This window comes from Sapajus apella, unplaced genomic scaffold, assembly GCF_009761245.1.
Source record: "Sapajus apella isolate SASKATOON/1434 unplaced genomic scaffold, GSC_monkey_1.0 scaffold44, whole genome shotgun sequence".
NCBI lineage: Eukaryota > Metazoa > Chordata > Mammalia > Primates > Cebidae > Sapajus > Sapajus apella.
In genome coordinates, this window is record NW_022436984.1 from 16,614,181 (window position 1) to 16,637,649 (window position 23,469).

A 23,469-nucleotide genomic window follows, 5' to 3' on the forward strand; every position below is an offset into this window, starting at 1 on the left:
ACACCACACTGCAGACCCCTGAACACCTGCGCACGGAGCAACACCCACAAACCTCTGCACACCTAGGCAGAAAAGGACACAGGAACATGTACTAATACACTGCCCAGGCATGCGCACCCCCACCACACACGTCCACGCATGCATGCGCGGGCGCACACACACACACACACAGACTCTTTCAAGGTCTAGCAAAACCCATAAGGAGAGGTTGGGCCCTGGAGGTGCCGAGGCTTCCTGCTGTCCCGCTCCCTCCCGCCTCCTCCCTGCCAGGCTCTGCCTGTCCAGCCGCCAGGCCCCGCCCCGCCCCAGCCCCGGCTCTTCTCCTTCCTCCAGCCGCGCCGGCAGCGGCACAGAACTGGAACTGCCCTGGACGGCCACAGCTCTGCACATCCCCCGGGAGTGTGGACAAGAAAAAATAAACACAATTAGAGTTCACGACCATGGGCCCCTGATGGAAGGTAAGCCCGGCCAGCCTCTATCTAAGGGCTGTGCCGGCTCCCACGAACTTCCAAGGCCGAGGACGGTGCCGAGACCCAACTTCCGGTCTCAAGAAAACTTGGTGAGAGTCACATCCGCCCTCACTTGTCACCACAAGCAGAACTGAAGGAGAGCGGTGTCTGGGGGCGGTTCCCTTCCGAGGTTCAGTGCTCTCCAGCGGGCTTCTTCCCTGCACGTGGCCACCCTGGGGTTTTCTGAGCCCCCCATGCAGGTTTAGCACCGAGCCTACGAGTGCCAGACCAGGCTTGCGGCCCAGAGCTCCGCCGGCTTGTTTTCCCTGCGTCGGGCCCACCAGGCCTGGCTCTGTCATCCGGGGTCCTGAGCCACTGCAAGGCTCACAATCCTCCATCTATTCCCTGGGGCTGGTGCAGAGCTTTGGCTTTCTGAATAGTTTTTTTGTGTGTGCTTTTTTTTTCTTTGACACACTCACCAGTAGATTCAGACAGCATGAGGGGTGGAAACTGTATGTGCACACATCCTTTCTCTGAAATAATTTAGAAGGTGGCACACTAATTGGGCTGCTTAAAAAATACCTTAGCCTTCAGACATCCTGTGGAAACGCCATGAAGACATTCTAAACACCATCACATTCAGGGCTCATTTTCACAATGACTACGGAGGAATTTTCTCCCGCAGTTTCTAAGTGTAACTCGGTCTTGAAGCCAACAGTCCGTGATGGGAATTTTAGTTTGTCATTACTTGCAATCTTTACTTCTATTTCCTTAATTTACAAGAAAACTTTCCTAAGGGTGATCAAGCAGTGGTAGAGTTTTGTTTGCTGTTAATTTCCAGGCGCTGCAGAAAGACAATGCCCTAGTACCCTCCATTGATCCGCCGCGAGAAGAAATTTCTGAGTGATCCCCCCCCAGCTTTGCACGCTCCACTGGGTCTGCGATACAAAACTTCAGATCCAAACAGTTGGGCTTTTCAAACAAACTCGTTTTTAAAAATGAATGTGGCTTACCCCCACATTCCAGCTGATCAAAAGTACTTGTTTAGAAAAATAAGTTTAGGAATGAAGTGGAAACAAGGCCTTTGAAACGCAGCTTAACCTAAAATAGCACCACATTTTAGACTTTCTCTCCCCACTGCATATTCTTTATGGTGTAGGGGCCGGGGAGCCTGCAGTCTTCGCCCCTCCTGAGCCCTCCTTGGCCTTGGGCTTCCCCTCCCCCGCTGCTGAGGCCTTCAGCCAGGGGCCGGCATCCGGGAGAACCTTGAAACTGTTTCCCATCCCCTTTGGCAGCGCACAAGCACCACAACGCTCCAGTTAACACCAGTGCAATCATCGTTAACGTGAAACAGCTGCCCGAGGCCTGGCGTATTCTCCAGACCGCCCCCTCCCCTCCAGGCTCAGCTGTGAGTCACCAGAGACCTGGTTAAGGCAGGGCCCGTGAGGGAGCGGGGATTCGAGGATTGTTGATGGAGCCCAGCTGTTGTAGATGAGAAAGCAAACTATTGCTAAATCTCTTACCTACTTTGGAAAAAGTGTCTTTAGTATGGGTATGGGGGGCGGCTCTAGAAACAAAATGCATGAATTATGAACCCGATTTAAGTTTCTAAAGTGATTGTTTTAAAGTTAGAAAGAACCTGAGTCACTATAGTAAGATTTTGTTCGACTGTTTTCGAAATCAGCAGGCAAATCAATTTTTTTCCTTCCTTTTTCTAGAGACCTGGGTTGAATTTGCTTTCTGGGCACTTAAGTCCTCTAAAGCACAGACATGGTCTTTTTGCATAAATAACTTGTATGTGTTCATTCCCAGAGGAAGTTGTTCGCATAAGCAAACATCAACCAGATATAAGTTTAACCTGTTTAATCTTCCCCTCCACCCTGAACAAGGACATACCAGGCTTTCCAAAATCCAGGCAAAACTCCAGTTCTCCGACCCAGAAAAAGCCTGGCCTCACTCTCCACCTCCAGCTCAGCACTCAGGCCTGGCAGGCCACCGGCTGCAGAAAAGATCCTCCTCCCCTTCCCCACCCAAGCAGTTCTGTTTCCCAGCGAAAAATCGGACCTTCAGCTGCAACCACAGCCACGTGATCCACTCGGTGACTCTCAGGCAGGCCACACCCCTTCAGGCCTCTGGGCCAGGCCCTGCCACCAGCCAGCCAACTCTGGGATGCATCTTATTACCAAAGCGAACAGCTAACTAATGCCCTTGACAGTCCCAATAATTACTTTCTTTCTGTTAGAACTTACTTATAAAATATATACAGGCATGAGAGGACGCAGGCTCTTCTGAACTCTGGCTCTGCCAGCTCTCCAACCCCCACCATCCCAAGACCTGGGAGTGAATGCCTGCTGTGGTTAGCTGGGGGGAGCTAGAAAGCCAGACATTCCTGTTTAAAAAGAAAAGCTCTTACACGTTAATACCTTTTTTCCCAAAAGTTTTATTGGGGGAAAACTACAAAACATTTACAGTACAATGTTTACAGTCACAATTTGTAGTGAACTGATTCCCCAAAATATATTACAACTCAAGTTGACTTATCTTGTACATTCAAAAACCTACTTCTGTCAAAGTAGTCCAGAGAGTACATATAGTGCTCCACCTGTACCTACGTACAAACTAAAGCTACCGCTCATTCATCTGCTGTCCAGGAAAGCTTAGGAAACATTCCTGCCTTTCTACATGAAAAAAAAAAAAATAGTACAAGTTTTGGAATTTTCTGTAATTAAACAAGGCATATTCATGTACTACATACTTCAGCACTAAGAGGCGGTTGCTTCACTTTATATAAAAAAAGTGGTAAAAATCTATTCCTTTTGTGCAGTTGAACCCATCCTACATTCAGATTCTCTCAAAGCACTAATAAAATACTTATTTGGTTGAGGAAGATTTAAGGCAAGTTCGGGCCCTTCCAAGGCACTGTGAGACTCCCCCCCGACTCCCCGTTATTGCTACATGTCTTTATTCTCGAGTATGTCACAGTAGAACTGGTGGAATAAGCAAACACTTTTTTTGCTAGTTTATAAAGTTGGAATTAGAAAAGCGTGCCACATCTCAGCCTGATTGCAAAGTATTCGGTCACTTTTTCCTTTAAAGTTGGATGGGCTACAACCTTTATACATTCTAAGAAAACTCATAGGATGTTCCTCAAACTACTTCCACAGCATCAAGATAGATTTCTGTCAAGAAATCATGCAATCTTTCAAAATTTACGTAAACAAGAAAAGAAATTAATGAAATAAATATTACATACAATCTCTTAAATTAAGAATTTTGTACTCATTTACAATAAAATAACCAAGTGAAGTTACAAAAGGCATATATTACTGTGAAAAGAACATACACTCCACATTTTGCCGATTAATAATGGCAATCATAATTTAACATAATAAAAGAATATATATCTATTGCTTTTCATCATACTTGATAAATACAGTATGAACAAAATTTTCAATGTATACTTTTCACAAGATAATAAATAAGTTAAATAGTTTTTTTCATATTGAGTTGTGGTGCAGTGGTGCTAATCAACTCAAAACAGCTAAAAATTCAGCAGTTATTCTCCAACAATTACAAAGTAAGCTCTGCCCAAGGCTTCCAGAGGGAGCAGACAAAATGGTTCTAAACTAAATATCCACTAAGTGGTGGCAATGAAACCAGTAACCAGTATGGACCTTTGGAATGCAAGGGTTTTTTTTTTTTTTAAAAACCCCCAGACATACATAACTCTGTTAAAAAACAAACAAACAAAAAAAAAAAACACCACATATGGGCTGAGGAATAACTATCAAGGCATATTCCTGGCAGAATATTGGATTCTAAAAAGCTTATAGATTTAGCAAGGTGGTGGCTGGCTAGCTTGTTTACACCAGTCTGAGACAAACAATTAGGAACTTCTTCCAAGAGGAGAGTTCCCACATCTGGACTTAACTAATGCTGTTCAAGTGAAGAGATGGAATGGTGGTTGATGGCTGCTGGTGCTGGGTTGATTTTTCCTGAAGTCCCAAACTCATTGGAGTCCTAAAAAAAGTTTTAAGTGTTTTTTTGTTTTTTTTTTTTTTTTTTGTTCTACTCGTATCACAACTGCCCTGTTGTGAATATTTTGTTCAATACAAAAAGTTTGTCAACGTTTTTGCTCAAAAGAATGAAACTTCATAATAAAAATAAAAAAACAAGAGGAAACCGAAAAAGGAGGAGTGGGGGCCCCTCCCAGCACAGAGTTCGAGTCCAAGTGCTGGTCGGGCTTGCAGTCTGCCTGGGGCCCATGTCACCCCCCACGCTCCCGTGCCCCCAGCAGGGGCGAGATGGTGAGGGGTGTCCTCCAGCATCTCTGAACCGCCTTCCCTTCCTTCCTCCTCACTGGCGCCCTCTTGCCTCAGTCGTCGGAGATGGAGAGGCGGCTGAAGATGGGCAGGCGGCGGCCGGGGTCGAGGCTGGGGGACTCGGAGCCGCTGAGGCTGCCGGAGCTCAGGGAGCCGCTCAGGTAGCTGTCGCGGTCCGACAGCGAGTCCGGGGGGCTGGGAGGCGCGTCGAACACGGGCGAATCGGACAGGCGGCGCGGCAGCTGGAAGCTGAAGGGCGGCGAGGGAGGCGCGGCGGCCCCGGCGGGGAGGGGCGCGTTGGGCGGCGCCGGGGGTTGCGCGGGGGGCGCCAGGCCCTGCTGCTGCTGCTGCTGCTGACTGCGGTAGTAGGCGGCGGCGGCCACGGCGGCGAAGTTGTGGGTCTGGATGGCGAGCGGCGTGATGAGGCTGCTGAGCTCCGGGCCAAAGGCGAAGGCGTTGTTGGCGCAGGAGGTGGACGAGCAGGCTGCGCAAGGGGGCCCCGGTGCCAGCAGGTCCTCGGCGCCCCCGGTGCCGTAGAGCAGAGCGGCCGCAGCTGCAGCCGCCGCGGAGGCGCAGCACGTCGGGGCGCCCGAGGGCGTGGAGGCCGCGGAGGCCGAGGAACAGGAGGAGGCGGAGGAGGAGCAGGACGAGGCCGAGGAGCAAGAGGGCGGCGGCGGCGTGCGCGACGTGGGGCTGTCCAGCAGCAACGGCGACTCGAGGCCGCCCGGGGGCTGGTGGTGGCCCGACGGGAAGCCCGAGAAGCTGAGGCTGTGGTGCAGCTTAGGCCGCGGCTCCCGCGGGAAGCCCAGGTGCAGCGCGTCCCGCGTGCCAAAGGCGCGCAGGTCCCCGGAGGCGCCCCCCGACGGCGCGGGCCGCCGCTCATCTGCGTTGTGGATGAAGTGGCAGCGCGGCCCGTAGGGGCAGAAGCCGATGGTGTGGAAGGTGCGGCACAGCTCGGTCTTGTACTTCGGGTGGCGAGTCAGACTGCGCAGCTCGTGGAAGCCGTGCGCGAACTGGCACTTCTCGCCGTACTTGCAAGTGCCGCTCTCCTCGAAGGGCCGGCACAGCTCGGTCTTGTAGCGCGTGGAGTTGATCTGGGAGCCGCCGCCCCCCTTCTGCTGCTGCTGCAGGTGCAGGAGGTGCTGGCTGCGGTCGCCGTTCTCGCTGAAGGAGCGGTCCCGGAATTTGTTCTCCTTGTTGAGCAGGGCTGTGCCGCCGCCCCCCGACGGCTCCTTAAGGGCGCCGTAGGAGGCCGGGCCCCCGGCGGCCGCGCTGCCGCAGCTGCTGCCGTTAGCGGCGCCCGGGAACTTGGGCGAGCAGCTGCCGGGGCTGGGCGCAGGGTGGGCGAGTGCATGCAGGTTGCTGGCCGAGTGCCGTCGGAGGAAGCCCGGCGCGAAGCCCGAGCTTGGGGCGGCGGCCACGGGCGTCCCCACCGCTTTCTTGTCCAGCATGTTGTTCAGGTTGAGGTTGGCCAGGGATTTCTCCGTCTGCCAAAGGGAGGGGAGCGGGGAAGGGATGAAAAACGGAAGGGGAAGACAGACTCCGGGCGAGCTGCAGAGGAACTCCCAGCCCGATTCTTTCCTCTTTTTTGCCCCCCTCTTGGCAGATCTCGACTCGGCCTCCACCCCCACCCATACACGCGCAAAAGCAGCAAGATCCCGCTGGAAGGAGCGGGAGAGGGGAGGACGCCCACCGCGGGCCGCGCTGGGTTTCGACACGTGATCCTTCGCCCCGGGCGGCCGAGGTGGGCGGCGCGAAGCCCGTCCGGGAAGCCCCGGGCAGCGTGGCCGCAGTCCGCAGTGGAGAAACTCAAAGCGACAGCGGCGCCCTCCCTGCCGCTCTCCCCGCCTCCAGGGCGCTCGCACACTCTTTTGCAAACCCTGGGACTTTCCCGACCCAAAAGGCAGGGCGGGAGGGGGGGTCCCCAGGACCGGGGGACAGAGGCAAAGTCCGAGAACTGAACTGCTGCTGCCGGCCCGGCCCGCTCCCCTTCGTACCTTGCACAAGAAGTCGACATCGTAGAAGGCGGACAGAAGTGTGGTCGACATGTTTCTGGATCCCGCAGTGGCCGGAGCGGCAGGCAGGGCGGTCGGGAGGAGCCCTCGGGGCGGCGTGGCCGGGCTAGAGCCACGACGAATAACGGGCGAGGGGCGGGGAGAGGCCGAAAGTTTGCCGGGGGGCGAGAGGAGAGGGCGAGGGCAGCGGCGCGGGCCGGCGGGAGGGTCCGGCGGAGTGCGGCTGGGGGGAAGGAGAGAAGCTAGGAGCGCTCCTCCGCGCCCCGGGGTGCCCGGCCCGCCCCCCCCCGCGGAGCCGACGGCAGCTCGCGGACTGCTGGAACTCGGCGGCCCGCAAGCGCGCGTCCTATATAGAGCCCGGGGAACTGCGGCTGCCGCTGGGCGGGCGCGCCGGGGGAGGGGACAGAACGCGGCCCCCGCCGGGGTCTCCAGGCAACGCCGCCCGCCGGCTGGCGGACGTCAGGCGCCTCCCGGCCTCCCATTGGCCGCCGCCAATTTTTTTCCTCCGAGGGAGGGGGCGGGAGGCCTCGGGGCGGGGCCGGCGGCCGGAGCGGCGTGGAGCGCTTGGCCCCAGTGGGTGCCGCCGAGTGGCGGCGGGAAGGCACGGCTCTCTTCTTCGGGGGCTGCGCAGTCGGAGATCCCCGGTGCGTTTAGCGTGGCCGGGATTCTGCACCCCCAGACGTGTCTTTCCCTGCCCTGTTCTCCGAGGCTGACCTGTGGAGCTTTTAGCTCCCACCTTCGGTTTTGTGCTGGGCGCGGGAATTGCAAAATGCCAGAATATCGCAACCGTCCGTGCGGCCCGGCGTGTTTGCAAAGGGTGCTTCCGGCCAGGAGGCGAGGGCTCGGGGCCTGCGTCCCATCGGTGGCTGCTCCAGCCCGACTGCACGTGGAGTCGCGGTGGGGGTGGGGGCAGCCACGCGGGCGGCCGCCGCGGCAGTCTCGCCCGAGGAGCCCGGGCTCGTTTCTCCGCCCCCTCCCCGCCCAGGCTCAGTAAACAGGGCTTGAGTGCCGGGGCCTGCCGGGCAGGGCTGAGTGTCTGAGGACAAGGCGCTGGCTTTGCTAATCACATCACAAGACCTTGAGCCAGGGCCAAAGGCGCGGAGTGGCGCGGGGCGTCCCGGGCGGGGGAGCTGACTCCGAGGACAGGAGGAAGGGCCGGGAGAGCGCGCAGGCATGAGGCGACTTAGCGCCACCCTTTCCGTCTGCTGGTTGGCTCGGCCTTCCCCGGCCCTCCAGGGCTGGGGGTGCAGCTGCCCGCCGAAGCTCTCCGCCCGGCATAGCCTGGGCCTGTTGCGCCCTCCCAGCCTCTTCCCTCCCCGGCCGTGGGGGCGCCGCGCCCAGCCTTCGCTGGATGACGGCTGCAGGGTCCGGTGGGGCTGCACAGACGCAGATGGTGGGCGCGCCCCTCTCTGTTTTCCCTCTCTCGCCAGCCCCACACCCCAACAGCTTGCGCTGGAAAATGCGCTTTGCCAGCGGGCGCCCCGCCCTCGTCCGGGTATAGAGCAGACACCCCCATCTAGTGCCCGGTGAGGCTAAAGCCGCTGACAGCCCCACTCAGAAAGATCCTGGAGTCTGGTCTAGGACACTTATCGCTTCGCGTTCATACAGGTTGCCAAAAAGCTTGGGCCTGAAGCGGGAAGGTCCAGGACCCTCTGGTGAAAGAACTAGGCCTGCCATTCAGGGATTCGAGTCCCTGGAGTGTAGCCTGCATTTCCCACTACTGTACTCCCCTGACGGCCCAGGGAGCCAGAGTCCAGGGTAAGGATCAGGAATACTGGGCTGGAGTTCAGGCCCTGCCCCTTAGAAATCATGTGGTCTTAGGCAAATCGCATCATCTCTTTGGTACTTGGGTTTCCTTGTCAAACAAAGATCATATTCCTGCTTGACTCATCCCTCACGCCTGTCAAGGTGCAAATGGTGTTCGTGAAGGTGTTTAAAAGACAAACAAGGACTAAACCATCTTTATGTATTAAACCAAATTGACAACGCGTAGAGGTGGAGAAAGCCAGGCTTTTGAACTACGGCCAGATGGACGGAGCCAGTCAGGAGTGCAGAGCTGTGGGGGCACCCAAATCCTGAACCTTAGGACTCAGAGCCAAGAGGACCAGTTTCACTTTTAGCGCCTACCTTACACTGGCCCCTTGACAGACCTGGGCAACTGTGGTCTGGTTTGTTCTTTGGCGAGATGACCCCAAACATCTTACCAAATGGTGTGAAACAGCCACTTCCCTAGGCACTTCCATTAGGTTAGTAACAAGATTGCAGATACAGAACCAGTGAAGCATCTGTTTGAATCAACGTCCAAATCTGGGGTGACTCCCAGTCAACAGCTGTGAGAACACCCACTTTGTGGATGAGGTAGGATTCTGGAGGTAATATGTGGACGTGTTATGGGACATGCTTGTGTACAGAGTACCTGCTAATATAAAATTCATGATGTAGCTGCTTTTATTTCATTTTAAATGGAGAAACAAGAAGTGCTGGTCATTTCCAATGAGCTGGGCTTTGCTGGGCCAGTTTCATAATTATTCTCCTATTCTCCTGTGGTTATCACCACATTTATGCCACCAAGTCCCTGACTTCTCATCAGCCAGGTCTTAGAACAAAAAGTGTTAGGTTGGCAACTTTCCATCAGGTGTGGGCTACACAGCTGCCTAACTAGGTAATTAGTTCAGGATCACAAAAACCACATTTGGGGCCAAGTGGTTGCAAAACCTCCCAGAGAATTTCCTGTTCTCTTTAGGACAAAACTTTGGACACTGAGCTGCTCTCCTATCTCTTCCACCAAAGCCCTTTTCCTATACTTCCAGTACGGCTGCTTTTTTGTTCTTAAATTCCTCTTTCTTTTAGTGAAGGGGTTTTGCTGTGTTAGGCTGGAGTACAGTGGCATTTCACAGGCATGAACTCCTGGGCGATCCTCCCACCTCAGCCTCCTGAGTAACTGGGATTACAAGTGTGCACCACCATTCCTGGCTTACAGCTGCGTTTTTAGTGTTAGGTGTATTTCTCTCAAAAAGAGATGAATTAATTTGAAATATGAACTTTTCTGCAGTAGGAAATGATCGTAACTCTCTCTAACCTGCTCCTTCAGACTCTGAAACACCAATGAAATTACTCTATGTGATCATTCACCTGAGTATTGGAAATTTTTACAGACTCTAAAATCTGGAGCAACTTTATATACTATGATTGAAATGGTTTTTTTCAGATCTGTAGGATGGAAAATGAATGTGGATGAGGCTACGACCCATCCAAACTGTGATTCTCAAGATGACTTATTCTGAGTTATTCTGGGCAACACTTATTCTGAAATTATAAATTAAAAATGGTGAGCCAATGAAAAACTGGACCAGCAGCAAAACGTATGCAAGAGCGCCACCTGCTGGGTGTGTTAGCAAAAGGACAGGGCTGGGCTTGAAAAGGCAGAAACATTAAGGTTTCTAGATTATCACTGCAAGGGATAAATGTGTTTAATGGCATCTTAAGTGAGAATCTTGTTACTGCCACCAAGCAGATGATAAGCAAACAATGTAGGCATGGAATAAGTCATTTTCTCTGGCTGTCCTTTCCCCAGGCTCCTCCTCACAGCTGAGAGCATGGATAGAATTTCACTGGGTGGCAAAATCAGGTTTCCTAGCATTAGCATACTTTTTGGGGGCTGGGGGAGCTCTCAATGGCTCTTTTAATAATTAGGATGGAATGTGTAGGTCACTGCAGGACTTACACATGCAGACAATAAAAATAAATTATTTGTATAAGGTTGATCCTGAACTCTCCCAGGATCCAACATTTGGAACATATTTCTGCTTTGCTAAAATGGAACAAAATTTATAAATCTGACCAAATGGGCTGTTTGCCAACTAATCCATCCCCTAAATAGAGCCAGAAAATGGGAGGGGGGAGGCATCATGTGTGTGCTAAAATGTAGTCCCTTCACAGAGAACGCAGGGCAGCTATGGCAGGGCATTAGAGGCCTGGGAGATGAAAAAGGCTCATTCAGGCCTGCAGGGGCTGGGGACAGAGTAAATCTGCACCTGAGTTGCCTCACTTCCTACAGTAGCAATAAAGTGGGCTGCCCTGAATGAGTGAGCTGAAGAAAAGTTTCTCTGTAAGAAGTGACAGAAACCTGGACTCACAGAAGTAGGGGAGACATGAAGGGGATAGCATTTTTCAATTTATGTTCAACATGTTTCCTGCAGATTTAGTGGAGGAATAATCCGCACATACGCCCAATCCAATCCCCCCAATTTTCTTTCTTCAACATGCTGCTTCTGTTCTTGGAAGAGTTAACTGCCTCACTTCTGCAGGACAGTCCAAAACACTGAGAACTAGTGTGTCTTCCCCTTCCTTTCCTTCCAGAAAGGCCAGCAGCCTCAAGCAAGCCAAAGTCCTTTCCTTTTGAATGCACATTCTTGTGAATTCCACTGTCTTCACAAACTCAGCAGCTGGTGGAAGCTCTCTGAAGAGCTGAGACAGGAGGCGGCACTGCTCTGACACCATCCTTTGAAGGTGACAGAGCATCTCAGGGCTTGGGGGACGCCAGCCAGACGTGGAAAGGAGAGAGAAGAGGTGCTTGCAGAGGTATTTCACAAAGATCAGGGTCTCAGCCCAAAAGTTGACTGCTTCTTTTTCAAACAGGTAGTCTTCTTCCACCTAAATCAGATGAAAACGCTGAAAGTCAGTCTTACAGGGAATGATAACAAGCCCCAGTCCAGACCAAGCAGTGCCCTGCCAGATGCAGGCGGGGGTCCCCTCCCCCACCCGACAGAGGGCGCACTCTTGCCTGTCAACACCCATGTACACACACCACTTGCAGCCTTGAAGGTCACCTTCTATTTTCACTCACTGTATTTCTCCACCAGAGAGGAATTTTTTCCCCAGACTTAACATGACCTTGGATAAAGATGTGTTTGTGGTTCAAAGTCAGGATACTTTGGGGGACTGATGCTGATATGAGACTTCAACAAGGGAGTGGGCCCTAGAGCTTAAGGTGCAGCTGGAAATTGGAGAGGAGGGAGGAAAGGTCATCTCTGCAGCAGGCCAGAGAGGAAGGAATCGCCACACACAGGACACTAGGCTGTGTCCTGTTTCTATAACACTGCAATTCTCAAGGTCATTTTATCAGACTGTTTATCATGTCTCCACATTTCTCATAAACAGGGACAATGCTTTTTGAACCCTTGGCCTGCTGGGGATGCCAAGAAGGCCAGCTGAGTCAGACGCTGGTGGCGATGAACTTTGGTTCTCAGGATGCTTTTGCTGCCTGTCTTCATCCTCAGTTTCCCTATCTGTGACTGCACCCACCTTGGAGGGGACTAATAATTTTCTTCAAATAGGAAGTTCCCAGCAAAGATCCTAATTCTCTGAAAATGCTTCACTCTCAGACCTGACTGGGAAGTTCCAGGCTAACTCCAATACTAAACAAGCAGTCTCCATAATGAAACTCTGCATCCAGGGGCTTCTGAGTTCTCTCCCCTGACTAATCTGAAGTTCCAGGCTAACTCCAATACTAAACAAGCAGTCTCCATAATGAAACTCTGCATCCAGGGGCTTCTGAGTTCTCTCCCCTGACTAATCTGGAGGCTGACCATCAGCACCCCAGAAGTCAGCCTGTGAGTGTCCCTATGCCTGCAGGAGCACCCAGTGGGTGTCTTTCCTAGTGGTTCCTGCTCTAAGCATGCAGAAACCCACCTTCACCAGTGGGCTGAAGCCCAGCTGAGGCTGTAGGGGCTGCATCCAGCAGGTTTAGGATACTCCAACCCCACCTCCCACTCCCTGCCACCCTGGCATCACCTGATGCATGCTCTCCACACAGACCACGAGGTCGTCACTCTCTCCCAGCAGCCATCCCAGCATGATGGGCAGTCCAGGAGCCAGCTGGTCCCACTGCTGGAGCAGATCACACAGGACAGCCAGGGCCAGGTCCAGAGCGATGGAGGCATCCACCTGGCAGAGGGCAAACTCTGCAGAGACAGGAGAAAGGCGAGCAATGAATGTACCGCACAGGGCCAACCCAGGGCAGCCTGCAGGACCCTGGAACATGAAGGGCCTCAGGTAAGATCACTGCCACCAGCACGGCAGGGAAGACGATTAATCACCTTCTAAATCCTGCGATCTATACTGCTGGAATGAGTCAGGGCTGAACCCACTGTTCCCATGCCCCCCTAACTTAGCGTGGAGAGCAGTAGTCCCACCTGCAGGACTAGAGTGTTATCTCCCCTTGGCTCCTCTGGTGTCACTGGGAGGATCAGGGAAGCTTCTCCGGGATTCGACTGGTTTGCCCTTTCCCTGGAAAGCAAATCTCCTGGGCACAAGACACATCCTAGAGCAGGGCATCGGCAAGCTTTTCCTTAAAGGGCCGGAGAGTCAATATTTTAGACTTTGCAAGCCTGTACCTCCTCAACTCTGCTGAAAGCAGCCAAAGACAATTTGTAAACAGGTTGTGGCTGTGTTCCAATAAAACTTCATTTATGGACACAGAGATCTGAATTTCATGTGTCACAAAATATTATTTTGATTCTTTTCAACCAATTAAAAATGTAAAAATCATTGATAGCTCACAGGCTGTAAAAAGCATGTGTGGGCTGCATTTGGCTCCTATTTTGTTGCTCTGTTTTGGAGTTTTTGCTTTTTGGACTCTTGTCTTCCTGGGTGCCTGGGGGGAAGGGCACTGAAAGACTGCAATGGGTGCAGAAAGAGGAAGCAGGGAGCCTTGTGGAAACCATTGCTCATTTCACCATTTGACCTTAGACAGTCCTAAGTATGGGTTTGGAGGGAGGCTCAGGGGTGTTGCCACTTCCCCTAACAACTCTGCCCCTCCCACCCCAGGCCTGGAGGACATCTGAAACACGGGCCTGAAAGCCCACTGCACAGACAATGGACTTTGGTAGGCCCATCCTGCACCAATGCCTGTCTTTCAGTGACGCACTTCTGTTGAGCCCTGATCTGTCCCAGATCCACACCTCTAACTTCAGCACACAGACTTACCCTGACCATAAGCCCCCAAAGACACTTGCTTGGCACACAGGCAGACGGCTGAGGGAATGGAACAGCAGGCTGAGTTCCCCGCCCCCCAGAGTTACCAGGATAGTCCCACTAAGGGCCTAGTGAGTGCTAGGCCCTGATCAAGGGTTTTCTCCCCAGTCTTTCCAGCATCCTATGGGTTGGGTGTAACATCACCCACTTGCACACATCAAGAAATTAGAGTTGGCAACAAGTTTCATGGTACGTGCAAAGCACAGATTTTGGGGACTGGTATCAATATTCCAGAGGTTTTGATGGTGGGATCAAGGGAGTTAGTGACCCTGCAGTAGGACCAGGACTATTCATAGGTCACACAGCAGAGCCTAGTTGCATGTAAACAGCTGAAAGAACTGATCTCACCATCTTCAGAAGCCCAGGTAAGTCCCCCAGGACACCTGGCTTTTAGTGTCCCCATTCCCCATGCTCCTTGTTCTGCAGCCTGGAACCCAGATTTAAATCAGGAAACAGAAAAGAGGAGGGGGTGAAGGTGTGTTTTGGCTGTAGGTCTGAGACACGTGTTGGCTGGGCTTCTACCTACAATACAATCTCCTTTAACCTCTACCTTACTCCTTTGTGCAGTTCTCAATTGGCTGAGAATCTGTATGGAGAGGGGATACAATTAAGTGGCCTTTTTCTTTTTTCTCCTTCAACTTTTCTTTTTTCCCCCTCTGCCCCTGACAGAGTTTCTGTCGTCCGGGCGGGAGTACAGTGGCGTCACACTGGCTCACTGCAACCTCCACCTCCTGGGTTCAAGCAATTCTCCTGCCTCAGCCCCTAAATAGCTGGGGTTACACCCAGCTATTTAGGGGCTGAGGCAGGAGAATTTTTTGGGCACACCCAGAATATATTTTTTTTAACGTGCTCGGCTAATTTTTCAATTTTTAGTAGAGACAGGGTTTCACCACGTTGGCCAGGCTGGTCTCAAACTCCTGACCTCAAGTGATCTGCCTGCCTCAGCCATCCAAAGTGCTGGGATTACAGTTCTAAGCCACTGTGCCTGGCCCCTTCAACTTTTAAGTTCAGGGGTACATGTGCAGGACGTGCAGGCTTGTTACACAGGTAAGCATGTGCCACGGTGGTTTGCTGCACAGATCAATCCATCACTTAGTTATTAAGCCCAGCATTCATCAGCTACTCTTCCTGATGCTCCCTCACACCCTGCATAGGTGGCTTTTTCAAACTCCCAAACAATTAAAGACACACATGAGGACCCGCATAGGATTCAATACAGAGCAGATGCTCAGGACATCCCTGTTTATGGCTGGAGATCATGAGATCTCTTCCTTTATACCATTTGATCTAATCTGAATTCTAATATAGAGACTGGCACAAAGAAAGCATTCAATGAACAGTAACTAGTGTTACTATCGATAATGAACGCTTTGCTCCTACTGAATCCTTAAATTGCTCCTGCCATACTATAAGGGAGGTATCCCTATTTATCCAATAAGGAAACTGCGTTCATAAAGGTTAGGTAACTGGTCCAAGTTTGCTGGTAGCTGTGGTGCTGGGCTAAGTCTATCTCCAGTGCACAGACTGCCCCTACCCTGCAGGGAGAAAATGGAGGTGAGTAAGTCAGACTTGGTTGTATCATCTTTTTTTTTTTTTTTTTTTTTTTGAGACAGGGTCTCATTCTGGCACCCAGGCTGGAGTGTAGTGCCTTACTGCAGCCTTGACTTCCCCAGGCTCAGGTGATCCTCCCACGTCAGCCTCCCTGAGTAGTTGTGGGTATAAGCATGTGTCACCAATCAGGCTAATTTTTATATTTTTTTTATAAAGACAGGGTTTTGCCACATAGTCCAGGCTGGTCTTGAACTCCTGGGGCTCAAATGATCTGCCTACCTCGGCCTCCTAAAGTGCTGGGAATACAGGCATGAACCGCTGCACCCAGTAGGTTTATCACTTTTTTTTTTTTGAGCTGGAGTTTTGCTCTTGTTTCCCAGGCTGGAGTACAATGGCGCAATCTCGGCTCAAGACAACCTTTGCCTCCTGGGTTCAAGCGATTCTCCTGCCTCAGCCTCCCGAGTAGCTGGGATTACAGATGCTTGACACTACGGCCGGCTGACTTTATATTTTTAGTAGAGATGGGGTTTCTCCATGTTGGCCAGGCTGGTTTTGGACTCCCGACCAAAGGTGATCCACATCAGCCTCCCAAAGTGCTGGGATTATAGGCGTGAGCCACTGCACCTGGCCTCCCACCGCTTTTTTTAATGTTCTCCTTAAGGCAAGGACTGAAAGCCCAACAGGGAAGAAGAAAATGTTATCATCCATCAGCAAAATCAGTACCTGCAGCTTAAGTGACACTCTGTTGAGTCCATAAAGAACCTATGGGGGTGACTAGAGATGCCACCAGGGAGGCCAGGCTGCTGCACTAGCCCTACCTCCATCCTGCACCATTTTGCCCATTTTGCCATGAGTCATGCTTAGGAAGGGGCAGGAGAATTGCTTGAACCCAGGAGACGGAGGTTGTGATGAGCCAAGATCATACCATTGCACTCCAGCCTGGGCAACAAGAGCAAAACTCCATTTTGCCCTGAGTCATGCTTAGGAAGGGGCAGGAGAGTGGCGGGATGACATGCCCAAGGGAAAAGCTGGTGTGATGTGGCCAGAAGTGGGTCTAGATAGAACTCTAACTACCCAGACTCCAAGCCTGCAAGGCAAGGAAGGAAACGCTGAGATGTTTTGGGGAGGGTGGGGGAAGGATGAGTTGGATTTAGATCTCCTGCTTGAGGGACCAGATGCAACCAGCCAAATGTTTTTTATTGCCTTGCCCTGTACTAAGACAGCTCAGCCAGAACTGCCTAGATCTATACTGGCCAAATGCCTTATGAAGGGAGGCTGGAGTAGGGAGAGGAATTTTTCACTTAAGCGTGCAGGCCAGCTAGGTTCTCACAGGCTGGCCAGTCCATCAAGGAAACAAGAAAGCAAGCAACCAAGCAACAAGTGTGTTTTATGACTCTGCTGAGAGGCTGGGCTCAGTGGCTCATGCCTGTGATCCCCAAATTTTGGGAGGCTAAGGTGGAGGGCTCACTTGACACAAGACCCTGTTGCTACAAAAAAAAAAAAAATAAAAGAATCTTCTGTGTATCAAAACGATCTTGAAAAAGAAAACAAAATTGGAGGACTCACACTTCCTGATTTCAAAACTTACTACAAAGCTATAGGAATAAAGACAGTGTGGTACTGGCATAAGGAAAGACACAGATCAACAGAGTCCAGAAACACTCCCTCACATTTATGGTCAAATGATTTTTGACAAGGGTACCAAAATAACTGGAGGAAAAAAACAGTCTTCTCAACTAGTTTTCCTGGGACAACTGGATATACACATGTGAAAAAAATGAAGTTGGACCCCTACCTCACACCATATACAAAAACTAACTCAAAATGTATTGAAGATCTAAATGTAAGAGCTAAAACTAGAAAACTCATAGAAGAAAACACAGGAGTAAATCTGTATGACCTTGAATTAGGCAACTATTTCTTGGATATGACATCAAAAGCACAAGCAACATTAGAAAAACTGGGCTTTGTCAGGATGGGTGCAGTAGCTCAAGCCTGTAATCCCAGCACTTTGAGAGACTGGGGCAGGTGGATCACCTGAGGTCAGGAGTTTATAGGTCAGTTTCCCCTGACCAATATGGGGAAACCCCATCTCTACTAAAAACACAAAAATTAGCCAGGTGTCACGGTATGTGACTGCAGTCCCAGTTACTTGGGAGGCTGTGGCAGGAGAACTGCCTGAATCTGGGAGGCAAAGACTGCAGTGAGTGAGACTGTGACACTACACTCCAGCCTGGGTGACAGAGCAAAATTTCATCTCAAAAAAATGGGCTTTGTCAAAATGGAAAACTTTTGTGCCTCAAAGTAACACCAAAAGAAAATGAAAGGACAAATCACAGGAAGGGAGAAAATAGGTAAAAATCCTACCTGACAAGGAACTGTATCTAAACTACATAAAGAACTCTTAATACTTAGTAATAATTAACACAGGAAAAGATGCTTAGCATCACTAACCATCAGGAAAATGCAAATCAAAACCACAGTCATATTCCACTTCACATCCACTGGGATGACTATAATAAAAAAGCTAAGTTTTGGCAAACATGTAGAGAAACTAGAACCCTCATACATTTTTAGTAGGAGTGCAAAATGGTGCAGCCACTTTGGAAAACAGTCTTGCAGTTCTCCTCAAAAGATTAAACCTATGACCCAACAACTGCACTCCTAGGAATGTATCTAAGAGTGAGAAAAAGACATGTCTACACAAAAACTTGTATCTGAATGTTCAAGGCAGCCTTGTTGATAAGAGCCAAAAATGTGGAAATAACCCAAATGTCCATCAACTGATAAATGGATAAATAAACTGTGGTTATAAATTCATATGATAGAATAGTAATCAGCCATAAAAGGGAACGAAGAAGCAGGTGGTCTAGGTGGGAAAGTAAGACAAACACCCAGGCAACAGCAGGGCCATCAGGTGCTCAATGGAGTTGTCCAGATGCCAAGAGCTGTGGGAGCTAGGGGTTGGTGAGAGGAAGACGTCAGTGTGGGGAATAAATCATCTCCAAACTTGTTCTTCCCACCAGCTACACTGCTAGGGCAAGATGAAATATGCCCTAGAATCTTCCTGGAGTGCTTCAAATAGGTGAGGTTTGCTGGTACACACTTATGTCCGTGTTAGGCTTGCATAAGGGGGATTAACATGCAGTTATTTGGAATCATGTTGGAAATGCAACAGATCAGCATTTAGAATTGGTTAAACTGGTGCCTTCTATCCACGTGAATGGATAACTCACTGGGATTGCAGAGGAGGGAAGCAAACCAGAGGCTTCAGGGATGCTGCAGTACGGCCTTCCTCTTGCTACTGCCCCAGCCACATCAGGGCTCTCCATCTGGCAGATGCTTAGCTATCAGAAACCCTGTTATGTGCCGATACTCCCTGGTGCTTCTGCTCTGCCTTCATGAAGAGGTCCCCCTGCACCCCAGGGCTGGAGGTGATGACCCAGGCCTCATGCAGTGTGCTGGCTCCACTACAAATCACAGCCTCTCATTTCTCCAACTAGAGGAAGTGATTATTAATTTCTAGGCAGGTAGACAGGTAAGTCACAGGCTTTGAGGTTGCTTTCAACTGTACTGACTGAAAGATGTCAAAGTGGATGTTTTCCAGGTGCCAACCTTGAAAATGATTTCAGACCATGGATTAAAAAGCCCACGGTCTGATTTTAAAGTATTGTGGGGGAGATGCCTTCTAGACTAAGGCCATTGGTCAAGTCTGCCTTCTAGTCCTTCTCAAGAGAGGGAAATCAGCACAGTAAATACTGTGCAAATGGCGATGGGTTGAATTTTCCCTCTCCCTAGGTCTGGAGAATCTTCCTTCAGGCATCTGAAAAATCCCTCAGCCTTAGCAGGGCTGGCCAAGGTGCTGGGTGGCCCTGCCATCCAACCAACTTACCACCCATCTACCCACTCACCCATCAATCTGATATTTTATCTACACACAAGTATTTATTGATCACCTGTATGTGGACAGGACTGTGTGAAACAGGAGGAAAACCTCCCACTCCCTTCCCTCAGACAGTGAAGAGATGTGAGAGGCAAGCTGACCCACACCAAGTGTTAGGAAGCAGTCGAAGATGGTGTGTGACACAGACGAATTATATCATGGGTAGGGGTAATGAAGGGACAGAAAGGAAAATAAATGTGGAGGGGGGAGGAGGCTTCACAGAGGGGACACGGCCAAGTGAGGGCAGGTGAGAGGACACGCACAACTGGAAGGGAGTGAGGACCCCAAGCTTGGGCCACAGGGAGACAAGCTGCCTACTCACTGAAGGGAGGACTGGACAGCAAAGGCAGCGTTTGATGGAGTGAGTGTTACTATGCTTTCTTTTTCTGAGAAAAAATACACTCAGGTTTCATGAGGCTGTTTCCAGATAACCTCATTATTTTTAGTCTTTTCTATGGTCTTCTTCACTTCTCCTCAGCAGGGCAAGAGCCTGAACTTTAGCCATGAAAAACAAGCTTGGTTGAGCTGACTCTGCCATTCAACTTTTCCTGGTGCTGCCAGAAGCCTCTCTGCCCCCTGCCTTCCCTTACCCTCTACTCCTAGACTAGCCAGGGCTCTCCACCTTCCAGGGCCATCAGAGCTTAGAGCAGGGCACTCTGTGAGTACATTCATGGCCATGCCATCAAATGCCATCATTTCAACCTTTACCACCAATCAGAGCTCCCAGCTGACCCCTACTGGAGACAAATGGTCCAGAGGAAGGTCAGGGTCCTAAGGACAGGGAACATGGGTGTTTGTGGTATTAGACTCTGCTCTTTATCTGAAAATTAAAAAAATTTCACCAAAGAAGAACCAAATGTGCTGGCTAGAGCTCTCAAGGGCAGCCCTAGTCCCAGCATTCACTGGGCCAAGTGCCAGGGCCATGTGTGGCGCCAGGACTATGGCTCACCCTCCCTCTCTGCCCTTGTCTACAGCCATCCCTCTCCCCCACTCCCTACCTGGCCATAGTATTAAGTCTAGGGGGAACTCAAGACTTCATCTGACCCACATGGACCCCTCTTCCTCCTTTTTGTTTATGTTTGTTTATTTTTTTGAGACAAGGTCTTACTCTGTTGCCCAGGCTAGGGCACAGTGACACAATCACAGCTCACTGCAGCAACCTCCCAGGCTCAAGCCGTCCTCCCACCTCAGCCTCCTGGGTGGCTGAAACTATAGGCATAAACCACCACGCCCCGCTAAGTTTTGAATTTTTTGTAGAGACGGGTTTTTTCCATGTGGCCCAGGTTGGTCTTGAACTCCTGGGCTCAAGTGATCCATCCACCTATGCCTCCCAAGGTGCTAGGATTACTGGTGTGAGCCACCATGCCTCCCCTCCTTTTTATTTTAAGTCTTAGAGCCTACTGTTTAAAAGAATGTATATTCGGAGGCAGAACCCAACCAAACACACACAGCTAGGGTTCTAAGCTGAGTTGTGTCAGCTAAACTGTACTGAATGGTCTCCTGCACCCCTGTCGGGACCCATCAGCAGTGTCTAGACAGGAGTGCAAAGGAACTATTACAGCTCACATGGACTTAAAAAACAGGACGTTTCTTATAAACATCCAATTTTCTTTTTTTTTTTTTTTTTTGAGACGGAGTTTCACTCATGTTACCCAGGCTGGAGTGCAATGGCGCGATCTCGGCTCACCGTAACCTCCGCCCCCTGGGTTCAGGCAATTCTCCTGCCCCAGCCTCCTGAAAGATCCAATTTTCTAGCATCTTTTGAAAATTCAGAAAATTCGACTCTGATATCTCTAGGTCTGCATTAGAGGATGGCAATGGCTACCTGGAGCAGGGTGGTGGCCACGCCTACAGAAGGCGGATGTGCTTCCAGCCTGGGACCACCCTACTGCCTCCCACCGTGCCCCTTTCACACTCATGCTAACTTGCCTGGTCTCTGTGGACATGGGAGTTTGTGACCCCTATGTAATGATACAATAGTACTAAGGCAGGCAACTGGCCCCAAGCCCTCCCCTTCCTTTTACAGGAAAGAACACTGAGTCCCTCAGCCAAACCTCTTCTCGGTGGTCTCCCCCTACTGCAGTCGGGGCCTTCCCCTCCCTCCAACTCTCTTGGCTTTGATTCACTCACCATTCCCTGCTAACTTAGCCTGCCCGCCTGTCCCTCAGAACACAATGCAGATCCTGTGGTGTTTCTCAGCCCACTGGGACCTCTTTCTCTGCTGTATCTGCACAATGCTCAAAGATGCTGAGGGGTGCATTCTGTGGCTGAACCCCGTGTCTTTCCTTTCCCAGGATTGTTCATAAAAGCAACACTGGGTACTTCCCAGATACCACCCACTTAGCACTTGATTGTGGTCTGATACTATGCAATTTACATGTGACTTGTATTTTCCCTGCTGGGGAAAAAAATCCAGGATTGCAACAATAAGGTCACATAGGTAGACAGAATTATTGTTGCCATTTTACACTCAAGGTGACTGAGATTTAGATAAATAACTCGTTCAAGATCGTATAGGATACAGGTCACAAGTGGTAGGGCCATAGATAAATCCAGGTGTATCTGACTCCAGCATATATATATATATATATATATATATGTATATGTACACACACACACACGCATATATATATATACATAAACACATACACACACACACACATAGTTTTTTTTTTTTTGAAACAGGGTCTGGCTTCTGGCTCTGCCACCCAGGCTGGAGTGCAATGGCATGGTCTCAGCTCACCACAACCTCCATTTCCTGGGTCAAGCCATCTTCCCACCGTAGCCTCTCTCTCTTTTTTTTTTTTTTTTTTTTTTTAAGATGGAGTCTTGCTGTGTTGCCAGGCTGGAGTGCAATGGCGCAATCTCAGCTCACTGCAACCTCCACCTCCTGGGTTCAAGCGATTCTCCCACCTAAGCCTCCTGAGCAGCTATAACTACAGGCATGTGCTACCATGCCTGGCTTATTTTTTGTATTTTTAGTAGAGTGGGGATTTCACCGTTAGCCAGGATGGTCTCGATCTCCTGATCTTGTGATCCACCTGCCTCGGCCTCCCACAGTGCTGGAATTACAGGCGTGAGCCACCGCGCCTGGTCCCCACCTTAGCCGCTCAAGTAGCTGGGACTATATAGGCACACCATTCTGCTTGGCTAATTTTTGTAGTTTTGGTAGAGATGGGGTTTCATGATATTGCCCAGGCTGGTCTTGAACTTGTGAGCTCAAGCAATCTACCCGCCTCAGCCTCCCAAAGCGCTGGGACTACAGGTGTGAGCCATTGCGCCCAGCCCAGCACCTACATTCTTGACCACTTTGCTAAGCTGCTCATAAGTACTGAATGAATGGATGGACAGACAGATGGATGGACAGACGGATGAAGACTGATAATTTTGTTTTCCATTCTTTGCCCTTCTCCACCCTGCTCAGTGCCCCAGGATGCTGATCTCTAAAGACTGCCTTACCCAGATGTCCTTGCCACCAGGCTTCTAGCTGGATTCTCCTAATGGAAAGGGAACACTGGTATACGGGAGAGAAGAGAGAGGAGTTGGGAGTATTTCTTTCTTGCACCCTCCCTGGAAAGTTGTGAAGATTCCAGCAGTGGCTGCATCCCCCATGCCTAGGACACCTGCGGGGCAGCCCCTCCTCCCCGACTTTGCTCTCCCGGTTCTCCCTTTCAGCCAGAGGGTGGGGAGGGCTTCCTACTGCTCTTCTCTAGATGCCTCAGCATCACTACTGCTTCCCTTCACCCATGGTTCTCAGCCAGAGAGCACACTGCTCCCAGGGTACACCTGCCAGTGTCTGGAGACATGTTTGGCTGTCACAATTAGGAGGAGGTGGTGCTACTGGCATGGAGTAGGTAGAGGCTAGAGATGCCTCTCAGCGTCCTCCAGTGTTCACAACAGCCCTACTACCCCAATCAGTGCCACAGGGGCAAGGACGAGAAGTGCTGCTGTAGGCCTCCCTCCAATCCTACACCGCCATCAACAGTCCCTTCGTGAACGTCTCTGCAAGTGGTCAGTCTAGAACCCTGGTCTCTCTTTGGGGTAGATGTGAAGGGGGGCTCATCTCCTCATCTCCTTTTTTCTGAAAGGAATCCCCCAGCTCCTGGGCAGAGAGGTGGCCACAAGTGAGACGCAGCCCCTTCCCGGCCACAGCT

General features: G+C 50.8%; 3 protein-coding genes across 8 annotated transcripts in view; 1 reads left to right on the top strand and 2 right to left on the bottom strand.

Annotated features, from left to right (window-relative positions):
* Positions 1 to 2,869: 2,869 nt before the first annotated feature.
* On the bottom strand, positions 2,870 to 7,105 carry ZFP36L2 (ZFP36 ring finger protein like 2). Its single transcript, XM_032239430.1, has 2 exons — positions 6,769 to 7,105; positions 2,870 to 6,258 (listed from the first exon to the last, which is right to left on the bottom strand). Exons 1-2 carry the CDS (start codon positions 6,817 to 6,819, stop codon positions 4,825 to 4,827), a joined length of 1,485 nt encoding a protein of 494 aa, XP_032095321.1. The 5' UTR covers positions 6,820 to 7,105; the 3' UTR covers positions 2,870 to 4,824.
* On the top strand, positions 6,818 to 9,311 carry LOC116566737 (basic salivary proline-rich protein 2-like). Its single transcript, XM_032301243.1, has one exon. The coding sequence runs from the start codon at positions 6,818 to 6,820 to the stop codon at positions 7,778 to 7,780; it is 963 nt and encodes a 320-aa protein (XP_032157134.1). The 3' UTR covers positions 7,781 to 9,311.
* Positions 9,312 to 9,752: 441 nt separating this feature from the next.
* The window catches only part of THADA (THADA armadillo repeat containing), a 362,400-nt gene continuing 348,683 nt past the window's right edge, over positions 9,753 to 23,469 (bottom strand). For 4 of the 6 annotated variants that reach the window (XM_032239429.1, XM_032239424.1, XM_032239426.1 and 1 more), the window contains 2 exons: positions 12,580 to 12,749; positions 9,753 to 11,439 (listed from right to left, as the gene is read on the bottom strand). In XM_032239429.1, coding sequence (XP_032095320.1) covers positions 11,044 to 11,439; positions 12,580 to 12,749 — 566 coding nt within the window. In that variant the 3' untranslated portion in view covers positions 9,753 to 11,043. The remainder of the gene's footprint in view (positions 11,440 to 12,579; positions 12,750 to 23,469) is intronic. The other 2 variants (XM_032239428.1, XM_032239427.1) reach the window with 2 other exon arrangements.